The sequence below is a fragment of the Rhinopithecus bieti genome, unplaced genomic scaffold (genome assembly GCF_001698545.2).
Source record: "Rhinopithecus bieti isolate Rb0 unplaced genomic scaffold, ASM169854v2 scaffold_33210, whole genome shotgun sequence".
Taxonomy (NCBI): Eukaryota; Metazoa; Chordata; class Mammalia; order Primates; family Cercopithecidae; genus Rhinopithecus; species Rhinopithecus bieti.
In genome coordinates this window covers 228639-247662 of record NW_016814226.1, presented here as the reverse complement: position 1 = coordinate 247662, position 19024 = coordinate 228639, and the positions used below count along the sequence as shown (strand labels likewise).

General features: G+C 55.0%; 1 protein-coding gene across 1 annotated transcript in view; it reads left to right on the top strand.

The window, feature by feature from the left end:
• PACSIN2 (protein kinase C and casein kinase substrate in neurons 2) overlaps nucleotides 1-19024 on the top strand; it is a 150766-nt gene that overhangs the window by 126352 nt on the left and 5390 nt on the right. The window contains 8 exon segments of the mRNA XM_017850009.1: nucleotides 1928-2084; nucleotides 3899-4142; nucleotides 5344-5500; nucleotides 9556-9731; nucleotides 12079-12199; nucleotides 15172-15293; nucleotides 17323-17445; nucleotides 18007-18203. Of these exon segments, the coding sequence (XP_017705498.1) occupies nucleotides 1928-2084; nucleotides 3899-4142; nucleotides 5344-5500; nucleotides 9556-9731; nucleotides 12079-12199; nucleotides 15172-15293; nucleotides 17323-17445; nucleotides 18007-18203 (1297 nt within the window).

Genomic DNA, 19024 nt, shown 5'->3' with positions numbered 1-19024 from the left:
CAAAATGACAGTAAGGCCTCGTTTTAAGGGAAGCTACCACATAATGTCACTTCCAATGAGCTGTGAAAATGCTCGCTTTCGACTTCCTCACAGGAGCTGCTCGAGTATGGAGTGGACGCTCAGGTTCAGCTCATGTTTTGACGAGCTGACGAGCTGCCAGCCTTGCTGGGGGAGGTCTTTGGAGGGAATGAACAGAGCCAAAAGTCTCATCTGCCTCTGGAGAAGGCTGCCCAGGCTAACCACCTTCCAGGGGTCTTTGCTGTTCACAAGGATTCTGATTCTCATAGGAATGGAGTCATCTCAGCCCATCTAGCTCAGCCTCAAGGACAGCCCTTCCTCCAGGTGCTGCAGCCCCTTTCCCTCCCCTTGCCCATCTCTGCAGGGCCAGGCAAAGAGATTTTAGAAAAGGTAAAACTGACAAGGGGTTGACTAAGATTTTTGAAGGCAATGGGAGAAAAAGGCTGAAAAGAGATCATCTTTCTGTCATATTTCCTTTGGGTGCTCAAGTTATCAGCAACTGTATCCTTTCTTTCTTTCTTTTTTTTTTTTGAGACGGAGTCTCGCTCTGTCACCCAGGCTGGATCTCGCTCTGTCACCCAGGCTGGAGTGCAGTGGCCGGATCTCAGCTCACTGCAAGCTCCGCCTCCCGGGTTTACGCCATTCTCTTGCCTCAGCCTCCGGAGTAGCTAGGACTACAGGCGTCCGCCACCTGCCCGGCTAGTTTTTTGTATCAACTGTATCCTTTCAAGCCAGCAGCTCAAAGAATGAAACATACCAAACGTTTTCATTTTCACCCCAAATTAGCCATTAACATTTCCTCAGTTACTCTTTTAATACTTATAACTTAGGTGAACTAGTTTCTCTTTTCATATGCGAAAAAAGGCAGTCAAAACTCAGCTTAGCCCTGCAAAACATTTGCCATCAAGACAGTCCTACCTAGAACGCTTTGAAAAACTGCCTTTGGGCTGGGCATGGTGGCTCACACCTGTAATCCCAACGTTTTGGGAAGCTGATGCGGGCGGATCACAAGGTCGGGAGATCGAAACCATCCTGGCCAACATGGTGAAACCCTGTCTCCATTAAAAATACAAAAATTAGCTGGGTGTGATGGCATGCATGCCTGTAATCCCAGCTACTCAGGAGGCAAGAGGCTGAGACAGAAGAATCGCTTGAACCTGGGAGGCGGAGGTTGCAGTGAGCTGAGATCGCGCCGCTGCACTCCAGCCTGATGGCAGTGAGACTGTCTCAAAAAAAAAAAAAAAAAAAAAAAACAACAACAACTGCCTTCAGCTCCAGCCTAGCCACTGTGGCTGCAGGATCTTGACTAACCATGTAACTTCTCTAAGCCTTTGTTTCCTCATCTGTAAAACGGGGACACTTATTCCTACTAGGTAGGGGAGATAATATTTGGAGGTGTAAAACGCCTAGCAGGTTGCCTGGCACATGGTAGGTGCTCAGGAAGTGGAAAAGTTTTTACAGCTGTGATTGGGAAGTAATAACCCAGCACGTGATGGATGACATCAAAGCAGAAGGCTTTGGTTAGATGTCACCTACTCCAGGAAGCCGGCCCTAGCTTCTCAGTCTGCGTGAGGTGCTCTTCTAGGCATCCTCAGCCCCGCCCCTTCTTCAATGGTAGCCCTTCCTGAGCCAGTCAGCCTCCCTTCCTGACCCACGGCCCAGTTTCTGCTTGGTACCCAACCTAAAGAACATTGAGAAGCCCTCGTTCCCTGATGTGTATGATCTCATTAATAATAAAAATAGAGAGGTTCATTAACTACACAGGGTGCCTTTCAAACTCTGGGAGTGGGGTGTGGTAAACGTGACCCCAGGGGCGCATCAGGGCCTGGTTGGCATGGAGGCCATTTGTACAGCAACGAAGGACAGGCTGCCCCAAGCCCCCTGCCTCCCAGCTAGTTGTGTCTCCTAGGTCGGGAACTACAAGCGGACTGTGAAGCGGATCGACGATGGCCACCGCCTGTGCAGCGACCTCATGAACTGCCTGCATGAGCGGGCGCGCATCGAGAAGGCGTACGCGCAGCAGCTCACTGAGTGGGCCCGGCGTTGGAGGCAGCTCGTGGAGAAGGGTAGGGAGGCCCCGGCACAGGTCCTGTGGCCTGGAGGCAGCTATGCCCCAGCTATGGGCTCTGGGCACGTTGTGACCCTCTCTATGCCAGTTTTCTGTCTTTTAAGATTGGGGCAAGAGTGCATTTCCAAGTTCCAGAGCAGAGTGTGATTTTTATGCTCCATGAACTTTTGTCCACTTTCCTCGGGGACACAGGACTACAGCCCTTGTCATCCATAGGATACACTTGCCCTTGCCGAGTTAACTCAGAGCTCGGGTAAGTTGCTATCCTGTGGGAGGCCTTGCTGCTCGGCACCTTGGTTTCTAACACAGAGAGCCGTTTATTTTTAAACTTGGCCATCTAGCAGGTCAGATAAGACTAGCTGGCAACACCTGGCAGTCTTTCTGAGTTTAAATTTTAAGGGAATAATTATAGGTGCTGTATGGCAGAGGTTTCACCCCCTTCTGTCCCCACCGCAAAGCTCAGAAGCTTCTGCAGCTTCGTCACTGCCACTGTTGTGTGGATAGGGGCCGTGTTGAGAACACACTTCCCAGCAGTGAAGGGGGAGCTTGACTGATTACAGGCTTTCCGGCACAGAAGCAGAGCAGCGCGGGTTTCTCAAGGTGTGTTTTGGGGCAGGCTCTCCTTTGCTGACTGGCTGTCCTCAGGAGCCAACTGGGGAGCCAGACCCCAGGCGAACCAGGTCTAGTCCAGCTGCCTGTCCTTTCCCGTCATGCTGACATGGGTTGTGTGTGTGGGCTTAGTCCAGTCCTTAGGGTAGGGTGTGTGCCCAGGCTGTGGAGCAGGCACGTGGCGGAGGAGGGGCCTGGGGTAGGTCTGCTCCCTCGGTCGGTGGCACTGTCATCATTTCATTTCCACCTGCTCCAGCCCTTCTCCCGGGATCCAGCTGTCAGTTAAGAGCTTGAGGTTTACCAAGCTCTGGTCCAGAGCAGGCTCTTGCTTCCTGCTCTCCTGCCTCCTGCAGGATGGGCTTCCATTCTGCTGAGGGGACAGTCTTCGTTCCAGTGTTCTCGAGCTTGTGCTCAGAGCCAGGCTCTTTCTGGGAGTGAATGAACGCGGTCCTGCAAAGGGAGGCAGCGCAGGTCTAGCCAAGGGCCAAGCAGGGCGGATAGGAGCCACGCCAGGAGAAGCGTTGGCATGATATGGATGGGTGCCCAAAACCTGGGAGAAGCGTCTGCTCACTTCAGAAGTCCCCCCTTCTTTGGCCACTGTTAGTAAATTAAGACTTCTAAGATGTGGAAATTGGAGTTTTTAAAGAGTTCAGTGGCTTTAAATAAAGGAAAGGAATGGCCAGATGCAGTGGCTCACGCCTATAATCCCTGCACTTTGGGAAGCTGAGGCGAGTGGATCACCTGAGGTCAGGAGTCTGAGACCAGCCTGGCCAACATGGTGAAACCCCATCTCTACCAAAAATACAAAAATTTAGCTGGGCGTGGTGGCGGGCGCCTGTAATCCCAGCTACTTGGGAGGCTGAGGCAGGAGAATCACTTGAACCCGGGAGACAGAGTTTGCAGTGAGCCAAGATCGCGCCATTGCACTCCAGCCGGGACAACAAGAGTGAAACTCCATCTAAAAAAATAAAAATAAACATAAAGGAAAGGGATGTAATACCCCAATTTTCCTAACACGAGTGGCAAAGCAAATTCAGCTTCAGGAACTGAAAAAGGCGCAGGGTCCCTGAGAGAAAAATATCTGAAACCACGAAAGGAAACCCTCTGTGGTCTAAATGCCCACATTGAACAGCCGAGGTGTGAGCAGAGGAGACCCCACCATGCCCGGCGCTGGGTGACCCACAGCTTCTCTCCCCTGTGCAGGGCCCCAGTACGGGACCGTGGAGAAGGCCTGGATGGCCTTCATGTCCGAGGCAGAGAGGGTGAGTGAGCTGCACCTCGAGGTGAAGGCCTCGCTAATGAACGATGACTTCGAGAAGATCAAGAACTGGCAGAAGGAAGCCTTTCACAAGCAGATGATGGGCGGCTTCAAGGAGACCAAGGAAGCCGAGGACGGCTTTCGGAAGGCACAGAAGCCCTGGGCCAAGAAGCTGAAAGAGGTACATCTGTCCTGCAGGCTTCCTTGCCTGGCCTCACTCTGCCTGGCACCCCACCAGCAGCACCCCCTCCTGCACCCAGGACTTTCTGCTACTGGCTCTAGGCACAGGAGACCATTTTAGGTTTCTCGCCTAAAATTTCAAGTAACATTGATACCTGTTTTTCTAAAAGTAGCAACCAAAGCCATTGAGTTTTGTTGAGCCTTGGCTAATTGGAGGCTGTCATCTGTCCACCCCAGCCCTCCGCTTGTGTGCCCGCCCCTGCCTGCAGCCTCGCCCCCATTCCCTGCTGGAATGGGCTAGACGGTAGATGTGCCACCCCCAAGACCCAGCTGTTCTCTGGCCCTGCACTGCCTTCCTCCTCCTAAGAATCATCCAGAACTTGCCTCTGTCTTTCCGAATGGTTTTCTCTGTGTCTCCTTTTCTGTGTTTTAGCTTTTGTCACATCTCCTCTCTCTTCTGTTTTGTCCCTGGCCCCATTCGGAATGAAACTGTCTGTGTCTCATGAGGCCTTTGCTGTAAACTCCTCCTTCCCTCTAGAATGAAATTTGTGGCTTTGGCTCAAATAAGGAAGGATCTGTTGAGAGAGAGAGAGAGAGAGAGAGAGAGAGAGAGAGTGTGTGTGTGTGTGTGTGTGTGTGTAAAATAGCCATTAAAACCAGATGAAAAGTGGCCGATCGCCCTGCGCCCCCCCGCCCGCCACACCAGCCCCGTATAGTCCTCTCGCTCATGCTAGGTTCCTCCTTGGAACTTTCTTGTATTCGCTGATCCAGCAGCCTGGCATGGTCTTCCTGGGATGTCCATAAACCTCCAATGTGCATGTTCCATGCACTCAGTGGCTTTCTCCACCCACCACCGTGCTTCTGTCCTGTTGTCCTCCCCCACACTTAACGCCTCTAATTGCTCTGGCATGTAGCTTTCCTGTACTGTATCTGCCTCCCACAACTCAAATGAAGCTTCACGAAGGCTGGGCTCTTGTGTTTCTGCTGTGTCCCCTGGTGCCTCAACCCATTCACGGGGCAAGCAAGTCTCCATGAATATGTGTTGAGTGCGTTCCTGTTGTGACTATTGCTATGATAGTATACATACAATTTTGGTACCTGCCTTTTCTCCCCTCTTGTAAGCACAATCCATTCTATGTCTGTGAACCCTCTAGTGAGATCCTGAACTCCCAGCGACATGGCCATTTCAGGGAACTCATTATCCCTGTAGGTAGAAGCAGCAAAAGAAAGCCCACAATGCAGCGGTGCAAAGAGGAGAACTGGCTATCTCCGCGAGAAGCCAACAGCAAGGCAGACCCATCCTCAACCCTGAACAGCTCAACGAAATTGCAAGACATAAATAAAAGTGCAAGCAAGATGTTCTTAAGGTAAATTGTACACTTGTTTTTACATGTCGAGTGTCACTGTGTCAGTTGTTCACATGTCTGGCACATAGTAAAGCCTTCTGTACCTGCTTGGGTGATTGGGTGGATAGAGGATAAAAACCCAATAAAACACCCCCTGTCCTCAAAAGGCCACAGGTGAGTGCCCCTAACACCTCACCTCCACCCACAGCCACTGTACCTCCTCAGGTTGAGGGGCAGAAGCCAGGCTCTGAGCAAGCTGGGGGAAGAGACAGCTCTTTGTGCTCAGAGACACAAGGACAGCTGGGATTGCTGCAGGGAATTGCTTGTGCCAACATGGGCGTGGCCAGTGGTCGGTATGAATGGGCATGGCCAGTGATGGGTGTGAATGGTTGTGGCCAGTGGTGGGTGTGAATGGGTGTGGTGTGAGCTGGCATGGAGGGTTACGAGGACCAAATCGCCAGTGGCCTGGACAGCCGGGCTGAGTAAGGAGCTTAGGATGCTGCTGACCAGGAGCCACTGAGGAAGGCCTGAGCCTGGGTGGGGTCAGGGAGGAGGTGAGGAGGGTGAGATGGTTTAGAAGGATTGCTCTGCTTGTGTAGGGAGAGGGGCTGGAGGCAGAGACCTGGGGGAGGGACTGTAGGCTGGGAGCACTTGTCTGGGGAGCCAGGTGGGAGGGGGGATGGAGGTGCCCCGCAGTCTCCACGGTGACAGGCCGCAAGAGTGAGGCAGAGGCTGCGGAGCCAGGGGTGGCAGAAGGGTGGTCTTTGGCCCATGAGAGACCGTGACCAAGCACTGTGGCATCCTGGGTGCCCTTCCATTTCTGTTGTGAAGGGGAGATTTTCTGCCCCGGTAGGTGAGTGAGAAATCACTGTGTCAACTATGAAGTGCTCCGCAGATGTCGACAGTGATTCTGCCTGGAAGGTCCTGGAGTCACAGGACGTAAAACCAGACAGCGTCATCGTCTTGTGATTTAATAGTTCACAGGAAGGGAGGGCTCAGCCCTCAGCCCCACCTTCCCTCCTTTGCTCAGCCATGACAGGTGAGGGCTGGGGGATGTTGTTGCCGAGGGCCTGCCCTGCCTCAGTGTTTGGAGAAGAAATTCCCCACCAGGATTTGCAGAGAGAGACGGAATGAGGTAGAAAGAGGCTGCACTCCAGGAAGAGGACATGGGCAGAGGGGAGGCAGGAGGCCTAAGCTGGTTTCACTACCCACCAACCTTTCCCGGCCCCTGTCAGTTAGGTGGTGGCATCCCTTTTTTGTGAATGAGAAAACCAAGATCAGAGAGGTTAAGTCATACCATCCAGCAGGTGAGAGCAGGAACTTCTGACCTCAAGCCCATACGTATGCCTGTGCCCTTTCTCCACTGTTCCTCACTGCTATGCTGTCGGCGTAGCAAGGGGAACCCGTCATCTACACGTTCATACTTAGACCAAGTGTCAGAATCCTCTGGGAAACGCCTCTCACTCCCATTGCTGGAGCCAGGAATCTGGGCTTTTGAAGTAGCCCAGGTGCCTCCATGGTGGGATCAGGTGAGGAGCCTGGAACCAGCTACTGAGTGGGGGGCACGTGGGCTCAAGAAGCACAAGGTCCTGGAGAACTCTCCGGCCTTTGCCAGAATCCCAGGGAATCAGGTGCCCAAAAAGGTGCCTAGAAGAAAGATGGGGCTTCTCCATGTTGGACAGGGCCGTGCCTGTGTGAGAGAAAGGGAGACGGAGATGGAGAGGAAGAGAGGCCTTTCATGTTTGACAGCCACCCGGAACGTCAACTCAGGCTTTTGCAGAACAGGCCCAGGGCGCGAGGTTGGACATAAGTGTCTGGCAGGATGAATGGGACACTTTGCAGTGGGTTGCCTCCTGGGGCCCTCCCTGCCTCTGTGGTCTGGCCAGTAACTGCAGGACGTGAGAGGTCCTTGTGGGCCTAGAGCTCTGGAGAGGAGGCCAGTCCCTCCCCAGCACCCTTCTTGACGCAGTTTCCAAAATCCAGCACACAGCCTGGGCAACGTAGTGAGACCTCATCTCTACAGAAAATTTAAAAATTTAGCTGGGTGTGGAGGCGTGTGCCTGTAGTCCCAGCTGCTTCAGAGGCTGAGGCGGGAGGATTGCTTGAGCCCAGGAGTTCAAGGCTGCTGCGAGCTGTGGTCACACCACTGCACTCCAGCCTGGGTGACAGAGTGAGACCCCATCTCTAAAGTAGGTAGGTTGGTAGGTAGGTACATACATACATACATACATACCACTGCTGACTGGATGCACATGTACTTTCATGTTTCTTATCAGCCATCAACTACATCTTGGAGCATCCATCAGAAAAGAACTTTTTGCATTTAGTGCTAAAATATTACAATCCACCTAAGGGTGAAGGCCGCCTTTTGTTTTACTCCATGGGTGTTCGTTGAGAACTTTCTGTGCCCTGCAAGGGGGTTTCCAGAACAGTGATGACCCTGCTCAGTACCTGGCCTGTGCTGGGGGCAGGACTTGGGGCCAGCAGGGTCGGCCACAGGCTGAGGGCAGGGGCAGCCCCAAGGTGGAGCATCTTGTTGCCATTAGTGCCCTGAGAGCTCCTGGGAGGCTATTGTGTCTTGAAGGCTCCTGAGATGGGACTGCTCTGTGTCACTTAAGCAGTATCCGCCAGATGCCGGGCGCTGAACCCACAGCTGTGTGTCTTGGGCTTCTGAGCTAGGCTCCTATGCAGGGCTGCCAGGTAGTGGGCACGGGCAGTGTCGATGGCGGTGGGGAATAGGAATCGCCACAGTGCTGTGGAGCTCTCTTTCTGCTGGGCATGCCCCAGCCCTGGCAGGGGTGGCCTTTTCCTGTAGGCACAGAGGACCCAAGCCCAGCCATCTGAGGAGGCTGAGAAGCAGAGCAAGGACCTGGATACCAGGAGAGGAGAAAGGGGCAGGAGTCAGAGCCTTAGAGGGTGGGGTGGGACCTGGTCTCAGGAGACTGGGGAAGGCTTCAAGGAGAGGAGTTGCTTTGGAGCCTGAAGCGGAGTCTCCCCAGGGCTGTGAGCCACATGAGTCAGAGGCGAGCATCTGGGAGGGGAGGAGGGGAGCCTCATGGGCAGGGTAGACTCAGTCCCAGCTGGGGGCAGAGCGGATGCCCCATAGGCCTGCAGTGGCTCAGGAAGCGCTCCATCCTTCCTCATCCTTCCATCCTTCCTCAGAAGGCCCTGCATATGTTCTTAGGGACAGCAAAGCTTAGACCCGAGTGAAGCCCGTGACTACCCCCATAGTAGAAAGAATTGCAATAAATAGGTGGCCCCAGCTCTGCTATCGCTCACCCACCCCAGGGGGCCAACACGACCATGATCCCACCAACTAACAAAACCACCTGGTCACCAGACTGGTGGCCCTGCCCCCAAGATGAGGGATGAGGGAGGCCATTGACCTCGAGGCACATCCCCACCAGATGAATGTGCCCGCTTTAGCCACGTCTTCAGAATTTCACACATTTTCTAGCTGCCCCTTGATACTCTTGAGATAGGCCACACCTGCTTTTAACATTTCCTGCCTTGCAAAACCCCTTCTTGGGACAATCTGGGAGGGAGCAGCTGTGTGAGGGGATGGAGTGGGCTGAAGGACAGGGGAAGGAGGACTGTTTTTGAATGCCTTCTTCCTGCAGCCCATCATTTACATATCAGAACACTGTGAAGGAGAGAGTGTCCTCATCTAATAAAGGACAGTGAGGCTCCAAGAGAGCTGCAGGATTCAGCCCCAGCCCCACCTTTGCTGTGGGAGGCTTGAGGGTAGCCAGGCACAGCCCTTCCCCACAGGAAAAAGAGGACATGGGCGTTTGGCACACTCAAGACCACACACATCGAGCTCTGGGGTGACTGCCCTTTTCCGGCATCTACCTGTCTGGGCCTTGCTGCAGCTGAGAGACCGGGCAGATGGCAGGAGTGTGATTTACCTTGCAGGAGTGGAGGGACTGGGACTTGAACTTGAAGTCTGTCAGAAGCCAGAGCTCCTGTTTTTTCTTTGCATTGGAATCTGGGGAGGCCTGAGACACTCCACAGGTGGGGTGAGCCAAGGGCCGAATGGAAATGAACCTTTGTCTTGTGCCTGGATTTTCCTTTAGACCAAAGATAAGTATGAGAAGTCCCTGAAGGAACTCGACCAGGGCACGCCCCAGTACATGGAGAACATGGAGCAGGTGTTTGAGCAGTGCCAGCAGTTCGAGGAGAAACGCCTGCGCTTCTTCCGGGAGGTTCTGCTGGAGGTTCAGAAGCACCTAGACCTGTCCAATGTGACTGGGTAAGTTTCCTTTGAGCTAAAACACACACGTCGTTGAAGTCACCGGAAAGTGCTTTTGAAGCAAACTCAGATGCTGCTCCCAGGTTTGGGGTGGTGCGTTTGTCAGGAGGTCTCACCCTCAGGGCCTCCTGCTTCTCTGTGCAATCTGGATGGCAGGGAGGGCCCCTCTGCTGAGCGTTTCTGCAGCTGCAGGCATGGCTGGCTGGACCTGTGGAAGGCTTGGCTGACCCAGCCAATGGCTGGCCCAAGCAGATAAGGCCAGGCCCACTCTGCCAGCTCCACGTACAGGTCTGGGCAGGAAGGGAGATTGCCCTTTCTGGGCCCACAGCTGGGACCAACGCAGCTGACTTTGCTTTGCTTTGCTTTTCCTTTTCTTTCCTCTCCTCTCCCTCTCCTTCTCCCTCTTGTTCTCCCTGTCCCTCTCCCTGTCCCCTCTCCCTGTCCCTCTCCCTCTCCCCTCTCCCTCTCCCCTCTCCCTCTCTCCTCTCCTCTCTTTTCTGACAGAGTCTTGCTCTGTTGCCAGGCTTGTGTGCAGTGGTGTGATCTCCGTTCACTGCAGCCTCCTCTGCCTTCCGGGTTCAAGCGATTCTCCTGCCTCAGCCTCCCGAGTAGCTGGGATTATAGGCATGAGCCACCGTGCCCAGCCGCAGCTGGCATATCTAAGATCCATTGGGGGTGAATCTGGCATTTCTGGGCTGGTTGTGCCTGGGACAGTCTTTCTTTGAGGCCCTTTGTGATCAGCTGACTGCTTAGTGGCTCTCAGCCCCCAGGACAGCACATACCCTCTGAGACGTGGTTCTGAATTGTGACATGGAAGCTGTGCTGTTTGTTCTGTGCGTTCCTCATCTTTGCTTCTGTGATGCCTTCACCAGGGCAGAGGTCCCGGCTTACTCAAGGGCATGGACTACTGTCATCCATCTAGCAGAACCATGTAGGGACGCATCACAAAAACACATTCCTTTTGTCTCTCTCTGTATAAAAATCATCAAAGGCAAGTTATTGCACCACTGTTGCTCTGCCACCATTCTATGTTTATGGCAGTTTTGTAAAGTGGGTGGCACTGACCCCATCTTATTGATGGGGAAGCTGAGGCTGGGTGAGATTCAATGACTTGCCCGAGGCTGCTCTGCTGGCGGGAGCAGGGTGGGGCTGGCCTGTGTCGGCCTCTGCTGCATGTGGAGTGACTTCCATCATGCTTGTCTGTCGCTGTGTCTGGATTTTCCCCTTTTAATACAGGCACCAGTCATAAGGATTAGGGCTTCTGCTAGTGACCTCATTTTACCTTGATTACCTCTATAAAGACCTTATTTCCAAATAAGACCACATTCCGAGGCACTGAGGTTTGAACTCCAACATGTCTCCTATGAAGGACACAACTCAACCCTTGATGGAGGGGATCATGTCCACTCAACAGAGGAGGAAACTGAAGCCCAGAGAAAGCACATGACTCACCAGCCATAACGATTATAAGTGAAAATATCAGGTCTAGCAGTGATCCATACTCTTCCCCCACAAGGCAGCTTCCTAGGAAGGTGAGCCAATGATGGCTGCTAGGCGGAAGGCGGCCCCACCCCATCTTTTTTTTTTTTTTTTTTTTTTTTTGGAGACGGAGTCTCGCTCTGTGGCCCAGGCTGGAGTGCAGTGGCCGGATCTCAACTCACTGCAAGCTCCGCCTCCCGGGTTTACGCCATTCTCCTGCCTCAGCCTCCCGAGTAGCTGGGACTACAGGCGCCCGCCACCTCGCCCGGCTAGCTTTTTTGTATTTTTTTAGTAGAGACGGGGTTTCACCGTGTTAGCCAGGATGGTCTCGATCTCCTGACCTCAAGATCCGCCCGTCTCGGACTCCCAAAGTGCTGGGATTACAGGCTTGAGCCACCGCGCCCGGCCCACCCCATCTTGGTGGGTGTATTCAGCACTGTGTCATCTTCACACTCTGCATTTGCACATCCGGGTATAAAGCCTTTCTGACAGAGATGAGGAAGGAGGGTTACTTTCTAACACTCTCCAGTTTTCTCTTCCTCAACTCTGGGCCTGGTTGAGTGGGAGCACACAGAGTGGTGGCCCACGCAGCCCACCTGCTGGTGCCTTTTGCATATGTGACACAGAGCAGGGCTCATTCATTGCCACCTGCTTTGCTGGTTTGATTTAAAGCTCATTTGTCAGAAGCCATCTGTGCACGTGGCGGCCCGTGATATTCCGCCCGAGCCAAGGGAGGAGTGTTCTGGCTCTGTCTGTGAAACCAGCTCACGGGGCAGAGACCACGGGACCTGCTCTGGCTGGCACTGGGCTGGGACAAATGGTAGCTGGCCCCTGCCTTGTAAAAGAGCCACGTTTCCTTCTGATTTAGCTACAAAGCCGTTTACCATGACCTGGAGCAGAGCATCAGAGCGGCTGATGCGGTGGAGGACCTGAGGTGGTTCCGAGCCAATCACGGGCCAGGCATGGCCATGAACTGGCCGCAGTTTGAGGTAAGAGGAGGGTGTGCCCATGACCTCGATGACCTGGAAGAGGACCTAGGCCCACAGAGTTGGTAGACGATGTCCTCGTTCTTATTCCAGACTCTATGTTGATGTTTGCCCTGTTTATCAGGCAGTCTTCAGGCATAGCTATAGTACAGACCAAGTTCTGGCATAGAGTCCTGGGGGGCTGCAGGCATTACCAAAGGCCTTCTGAACCTCTTGTGAAGTTGCAGTTATGTCCTTTCTAGTTGGGAATGTTTGACTGTCACTCTTTGGCCACTGGCATTCCCTTCCTTCCTAGTCAGTCCCAGGAGCCACAGGCACACAGGACCTCAGGTCCCCGATTCACCCTGTGGAATGGACGGGAAGGGAGCAGCCACAGTGTCCCCCTCACAGTGGGCCAGGGAGGGGAGGCGGTCTCAGTGGGCAGCCCTCCTTACCCTTCCAACAAAGGACTTTTCCCTACTCCAGGCAGTAAATTCAGTGAATCCTGATTCAAAATGAACATTCTTTTCCCATCATGTGCGTCTGAGCCTTTCATTATCTTTACATTGGAAATGCAAGGGCTTGGGGATCTCAGGACTCACCCAGGCCAAAGATTGGTCACCAGGCCCCACCTGACACCCTGAAGGCAGTGGGTGAAGGTCCTGCTGCCCCTAAGGCTGAAGCACGTGGCGTCAGCTGCCCCAGCGGGGATGCTGTGGGCGACGACCTCTGCTGTGGGCGTGGACCTCATGGCTTCCCCGACTCAGCAGCGGCCAGAGCCTGGGCTGCATTCAGATTCTGCTCACCTCTGACCACCTGTGGGAAGCTGAGCAAACTATTCACCCTTTTTGTGACTCGGTTTTCCCACGTGTGGAACGGGAATGACAAGAGCACCCATCTCCTGTCGGGGGCTGTTGGGGAACATAGTGACTTTGTCCATGCAGGGCTGTTGACCCAGGCCCACCCCTCAGAAGCCTCCTGGGGCCTCGTAGCCTGCAGTTTTGTCAGTCCTTACTCCTGCATTTCTTTTGTGGCCCTTAACAGGAAGGTTTCTCCAAATGACAGCCTGGGCCCTGCCGCCGAGCACTCCCCTGTGCCAGCCCAGGACTTGCTCCCAGTAGGAGGCTGCAGAGCAGCTGTGCCCCTTCCACAGAGGCACTGGGAGAGCATGGAGGGCCAGAGCCTTCCCGAGTGGAAGTGGCCCTAGAGGGGACGGCACAAAGTCCAGCCTCTCCTCTGGAGCCACACACCAGGAAGCCTCGGCTGATGTGTTTTGTGCACAGCTGGGGTTTCACACACAGCAAGGATTTGCTGCTCCCGGAGTGGCACAGGAAACCACCTGTGAAACTCGCTTGGGTACCTTAGAGGTGCCCGTTATACCCAGAGAGGGGCACAGTGGGGAGGACTATTTGACAGTCTGTCTCCTGGAGGGTGTCCCAGCCAGAGCCCAGGGGGCCCTTCCCTCGGTGGGTCCATGGGCTGGGAACCAGCCCCTGTGCGTTCCTTGTGCGCACATTTGCAGCTGTTACAGGACCATGCCTGACTTTCTCTAATGCAGTTCTTTGTTTTATTTTTCATGCCACAAGGATGAAGTAAGTGTCTGCGTTCGGCTAACTCATAGAGTGCCATACGCCGTGCAGGGTGTCTGTGGCCCGCATGGGTGTGTGTGCTGCCCCCGCCAGGCTCCTAGCAGTTCAGCTGAGACTGCCCTGCTGTCAGGGGTGTTGAAAGCCGGCCATTCCCTTCAGCACCAGCTTGGTGTTGATACCATTGGCCTTTGGAAGCTGCCTGATCAGGATGAATTTATATTCAGAGGTCACTGTGGAGAACTCGGAGGTTCTGATTGAGTTCTCAGTCAACCTATTCCAGTCAGAAAATAATTAATAGACAAAAAGGTGACCCAGATTTAGGATCGGGGCCCGGGTCTGCCACCCCCTCTGCGTGGGCAAGTCACGTTGCCTTTCTGGGCCTCAGTTTCCTCATCTGACAAATGGACAGGTTAGACAGGATGCTTCTGAGTTGGCTTCCAACCTAAAAGTTCTGTAAGTATGTGTGAGCAGAGCTGTGGACTCAGCCACACCAAGTTTTAATCAAAGTTGTCTGGTAACCGGTGGAGATGTGGGTGAAGGAGAGCTCATTAAACACCTGCAGGCATGCACAGACTCTTCTAGAAAATCAAGACACAGTCTCCGTTCATGGTTTTGCCCTAGTCCGTTTTCTGTGCGGCTGGTGAAGCCCGTTCACCGCCCGGAAACTCATGAGGCTTCCGGGAGGAGCGTGCTGTGCTTCGTTGGCCCCGCATGAGCTCAGGTCCCAGAGGAAAATCCCAGGGCAGCAAAACACAGGGGAGAGCCCTGCTCCTTGGAGACTGCGAGTCTGCTTGCCTGCCCCTTCTGTCAGGTGGTAGCCACCTAGCCCTGGTTTTATTTGCAGTCCAGGGCCCATTTTTCCACATGGCAGGCTTGCTCAGGTCTCCCAAGCCAGCTATCTTGACCCTGTGGCCCAGGGACAATTTAGGGCATCGACACAAAGGATCTTCAGCACTTCAGGACAAGTGCCTCAGAGGCTGGCTCCTGTCTACTTTGGGAGGCTCAGCACGACGTCTGGGGAGGCCACAGGGGCCCATGCTGGCCTGAGGGGGATGGGGCTGAGAACCTTGGTGGGCAGAGTTAGGATCAGGAGGCCCTGGACCTTGCCCTGGTCCTTGCCACCCCGCTGGTCCTCTAGGACGGGGCAGCATGTCCTGGGGGTGGTGGTAGAAGTGCCAGCCTCCAGACCCCCTGCTTTGAACAGTGAGGAGGGGCTCAGGTCGTTTGGGTTCATAAGTGGGACGTGGGGAGCCCGAGGTCTTCTGGGAAGCCAGGGAGAGCAGGGGCCCCGAGTCTACACATCAGATGCACAGCGTGGACTGCAGGCTCGCTGGGTAGGAACTGAGGACAGACGTGGCTTCCCGCAAGTGAACCTTCGGTTTCTCTCCCTCGGCACCTGTTGCCCAGGAGTGGTCCGCAGACCTGAATCGAACCCTCAGCCGGAGAGAGAAGAAGAAGGCCACTGACGGCGTCACCCTGACGGGCATCAACCAGACAGGCGACCAGTCTCTGCCGAATAAGCCCAGCAGGTGAGTGGGTACCACCTCCATCCAAAAGAGGCTGTTCTGTGGGGGCGCCCCTTGGGTAATCTGCATGGTCCAGGAGACCCCCAGCCTAGACGCCTGGAAGATTCCTGGGCTCCTGAGCTCTGTGGACCATGACCCAGCCTGGACATCTGGGAGGTTCTGGGCTCCCAAGCTCTGTGGGCCGTGGCCCAGGGGCATCTCCGGGGAGGGTCGTCTTCCTGCTTGGTGCCAGAGCTGCTGACAGATCCAGAGAGGGAGCCTTGGCCCTGAGCTTCAGACCCGAGTGGGTAGGAGCTGATGACAGGGCTGGCATTCATGTCTCCAGGGATAGCACCGCCCTGCCCGGACACTGGTGGAGGTGCCACCCTGGTTCTCTTGGGCAGCCAAGGTCCTTCTGAGGTTCGTGCTCACTCTGTATTATGTGCAGGCGCCAGTCAAGGGAGGGACAGGAGAGGACTGCCAGACATCTCCTTTCCAAATTACCTCTTCGCTAGGAGCATTAGTTATTTCTGACTTAGTCACTGGCTGAAAACAAGAGATATAAGAGTGGCACTGTGGTCATTAGAACCTTCTGGAAAGTGTGTGCTGGAGGAGGTCTTCCTACAGGACCTGCCCAGAGGCCTCCATGTCACACTCAGTAATAGTCATTTCATACGGGGGCTTCCTAAGAAGGCTCAGCCCAGGTTCCCATGGCCTTCCTGCAGCCCCAGGCGCTGAGCCCCCAGCCAGGCTCCCCAGCAGGTGTGGCCGCCGTCATTCTGCTGCTGTGCACACTGTCTGGGCGGGTGGGCTCGGCAGTAAGCGCCTGTCCCAGGAATCAGGCCAGCACCTGTAATGCTTGGGGGTGGGAAGGGGAAAGAAGAAACACTGCCTCAGAGGAGACGCTGGGGGCCCCGGGCTGGCCAGGGCTGCTGCACAATTCAGCCGCCCCAGCAGTGCCCTCTCACAACAGTCTGCTAGAGAAAGGTGCCAAGGAGGGAGGAGGGCCGGTGAGCTCAGATGTGTGGCCTGGATATTAGCCTCCAGCAGGCCTAGGTCCAGTACCCCTTGCCAGGCTGAAGTGGATGAGGCAGTTACTGGCCACTCAGGATCACTCTGGTGGCGTTGGAGGCATGTCCTCGCCTCCCTTCCTTGGTTCTGGAGTGGTGGGTGCTCAGGCTGAGCCGTCTGTCCGGTGCTTTGAGGGCCTGTGCCCTGAGGCCCCCCTGGTCTTGGAAGTAGAAGGTGCTGCTGGCCAGGGTAGCCCGGTCCATAGGATCAGTTACTTGGTGGGGCTCCAGGGCCCTTGGTGCCTGTCTGATTGCTTGACGGTCTCCCTGTGGTCTTCGTAGTGCGTAACTTAGCTCCCGGCTCCCAGCCCTCAGGCAGAGCTTGGCCCAGATCTCTCTGGCTCCCACACTGGGCCTGGCACACAGTAGGCAGTTGCATGACTGGATTTTCCCTCTGGAGCACCAAAGGAATCCTTCTTTATGCCTAGAAAAGACTCTGCAGCAGGCCCTGGCCCTGATTTTGGAAGCTCCAGCCCCACAGAGCAGAAGAGCAAGCCCTGAACCCCTTACTAGTCAGGAGGAGGCCATGTGGTCTGAAGAGCTCAGAGCCCTCTCCCACTCATCCGTGAGAGCTGGCCCCTCCCAAACTCTCACTCTCAGAGGAGACCCTGAGGGGCTCTTTGACCCCCTGCCAGCTCACGGTGGTAGGAGCCAGGACAGGGGACAAGCCCTGAACCTGGAAACCACTTCTGCTCCAGCTGTGGCTTGTCACCCACCACCCCAGGGCCCCTGCTCTGGACGGACTGTCTCCAGATGCAGGGAAGGAAAAGGGAAACCAAGTCCTCTCCCAGGCTCCTGGACCCTGTTTCACAGCTGAAGTGCTGCCCGCATTCTGCCACAGTAACCTTTCTGTTGAAACACCGTGGTCCCCTCCAGTCACAGGAGGAGCTGATCTGTCCCTTGAGATCCTGCAGCTGGGAATTGCCAGGACCCTCGTGGGCCCTGCAGAGCTGGGATCCCCTGAAAGCTCTCTCTCTCCATAGCACCCTTAATGTCCCGAGCAACCCCGCCCAGTCTGCGCAGTCACAATCCAGCTACAACCCCTTCGAGGATGAGGACGACACGGGCAGCACCGTCAGTGAGAAGGAGGACACTAAGGCCAAAAAGTTGGTGAACAAACGCTTCCTCTGGTCCCACCTCGCTCGCTCTGTCTCTCTCCCTCCCTCTCTCTCTGTCCAGGGGTCTCACCCTTGAGCACTCAGCAATGCACGAAGCTCTGCGGGAAGTGGGCACCTGGCGTGCTGCACCCAGGCCCACCGCCTGCTGGTGCACAGGCTCTCTGGCACCCCCATTCCTCGGGGAGGGCACAGCTAACAATCTTCAGTTGCTTTTTTTCTGTCCTCTGTTAACCCTTCAAGGCCCTAGCAGCACCACGACAGGAAAACAGACAAGCACGCAGTCTGTGCTGGGGACTAGAGAGCGAGGCCCCAGGTTGGCCTCTGCTGTGGGCATCTCCAGCCGCCTGCCCCTGGAAAGCCTGTTGGTGGCTCAGGATGAGTGTGAATGGCATGAACTCGCACTAGCACTGGCTCTACCTGTGCTCCTTCGGAAGGAGCCCTCAGCCCTGAGCCCCAAGGCTCCAGTGCCCTCCCCTTGCACAGGGGCAGGGGTCTCCCACCCTCTGCCAGCCCTGTGCTGAGAGCCCTGTGGCCTCCCCTTTCTTGCAGTGTCAGCAGCTACGAGAAGACCCAGAGCTATCCCACCGACTGGTCAGACGATGAGTCTAACAACCCCTTCTCCTCCACGGATGCCAATGGGGACTCGAATCCATTCGACGACGACGCCACCTCGGGGACGGAAGTGCGAGTCCGGGCCCTGTATGACTACGAGGGGCAGGAGCACGATGAGCTGAGCTTCAAGGCTGGTAGGTGGGCTCCCCCAGCATCCAGGGGAGGAGTCTTTTTTGTTTTTTAAGTCTCGAAAAGTTCTTGCTGGTTTCACTTATGAGTCACTGCAGGCCCTTCCCCAGTGCCCTGGCTTCATTGTCAAAAGCAGCCAATTGGCTGGATGCTGTGGCTCATATCTATAGTCCCAGAGCTTTGGGAGGCTGAGGTGGAAGGATTGCTTGAGCCCAGGAGTTTGAGACCAGCCTGGGCAACATGGCAAAACCTGTCTCTACAAAAAATATGAAAAATTAGACCAGGCATGGTGACACATGCCTGTAATCCCAGCACTTTGGGAGGCCGAGGCAGGCAGATCACTTGAGGTCAGGAGTTCAAGACCAGCCTAACCAACATGGTGAAACCCCGTCTCTACTAAAAATACAAAAAGGAGCCAGGCGTGTGGCAGACACCTGTAATCACAGCTACTCAGGAGGCTGAGGCAGGAGAATCACTTGAACCTGGAAGGCAGAAGGTTACAGTGAGCCAAGATCGCACCACTGCACCCCAGCCTGGGTGACAGAGCAAAACTTGGTCTCAAAAAAAAAAGAAAAAATTGGCCGGGTGCGGTGGCTCAAGCCTGTAATCCCAGCACTTTGGGAGGCCGAGACGGGCGGATCACGAGGTCAGGAGTTTGAGACCATCCTGGCTAACACAGTGAAACCCCGTCTCTACTAAAAAATACAAAAAGCTAGCCGGGCGAGGTGGCTGGCACCTGTAGTCCCAGCTACTTGGGAGGCTGAGGCAGGAGAATGGCATAAACCCGGGAGGCGGAGCTTGCAGTTAGCTGAGATCCGGCCACTGC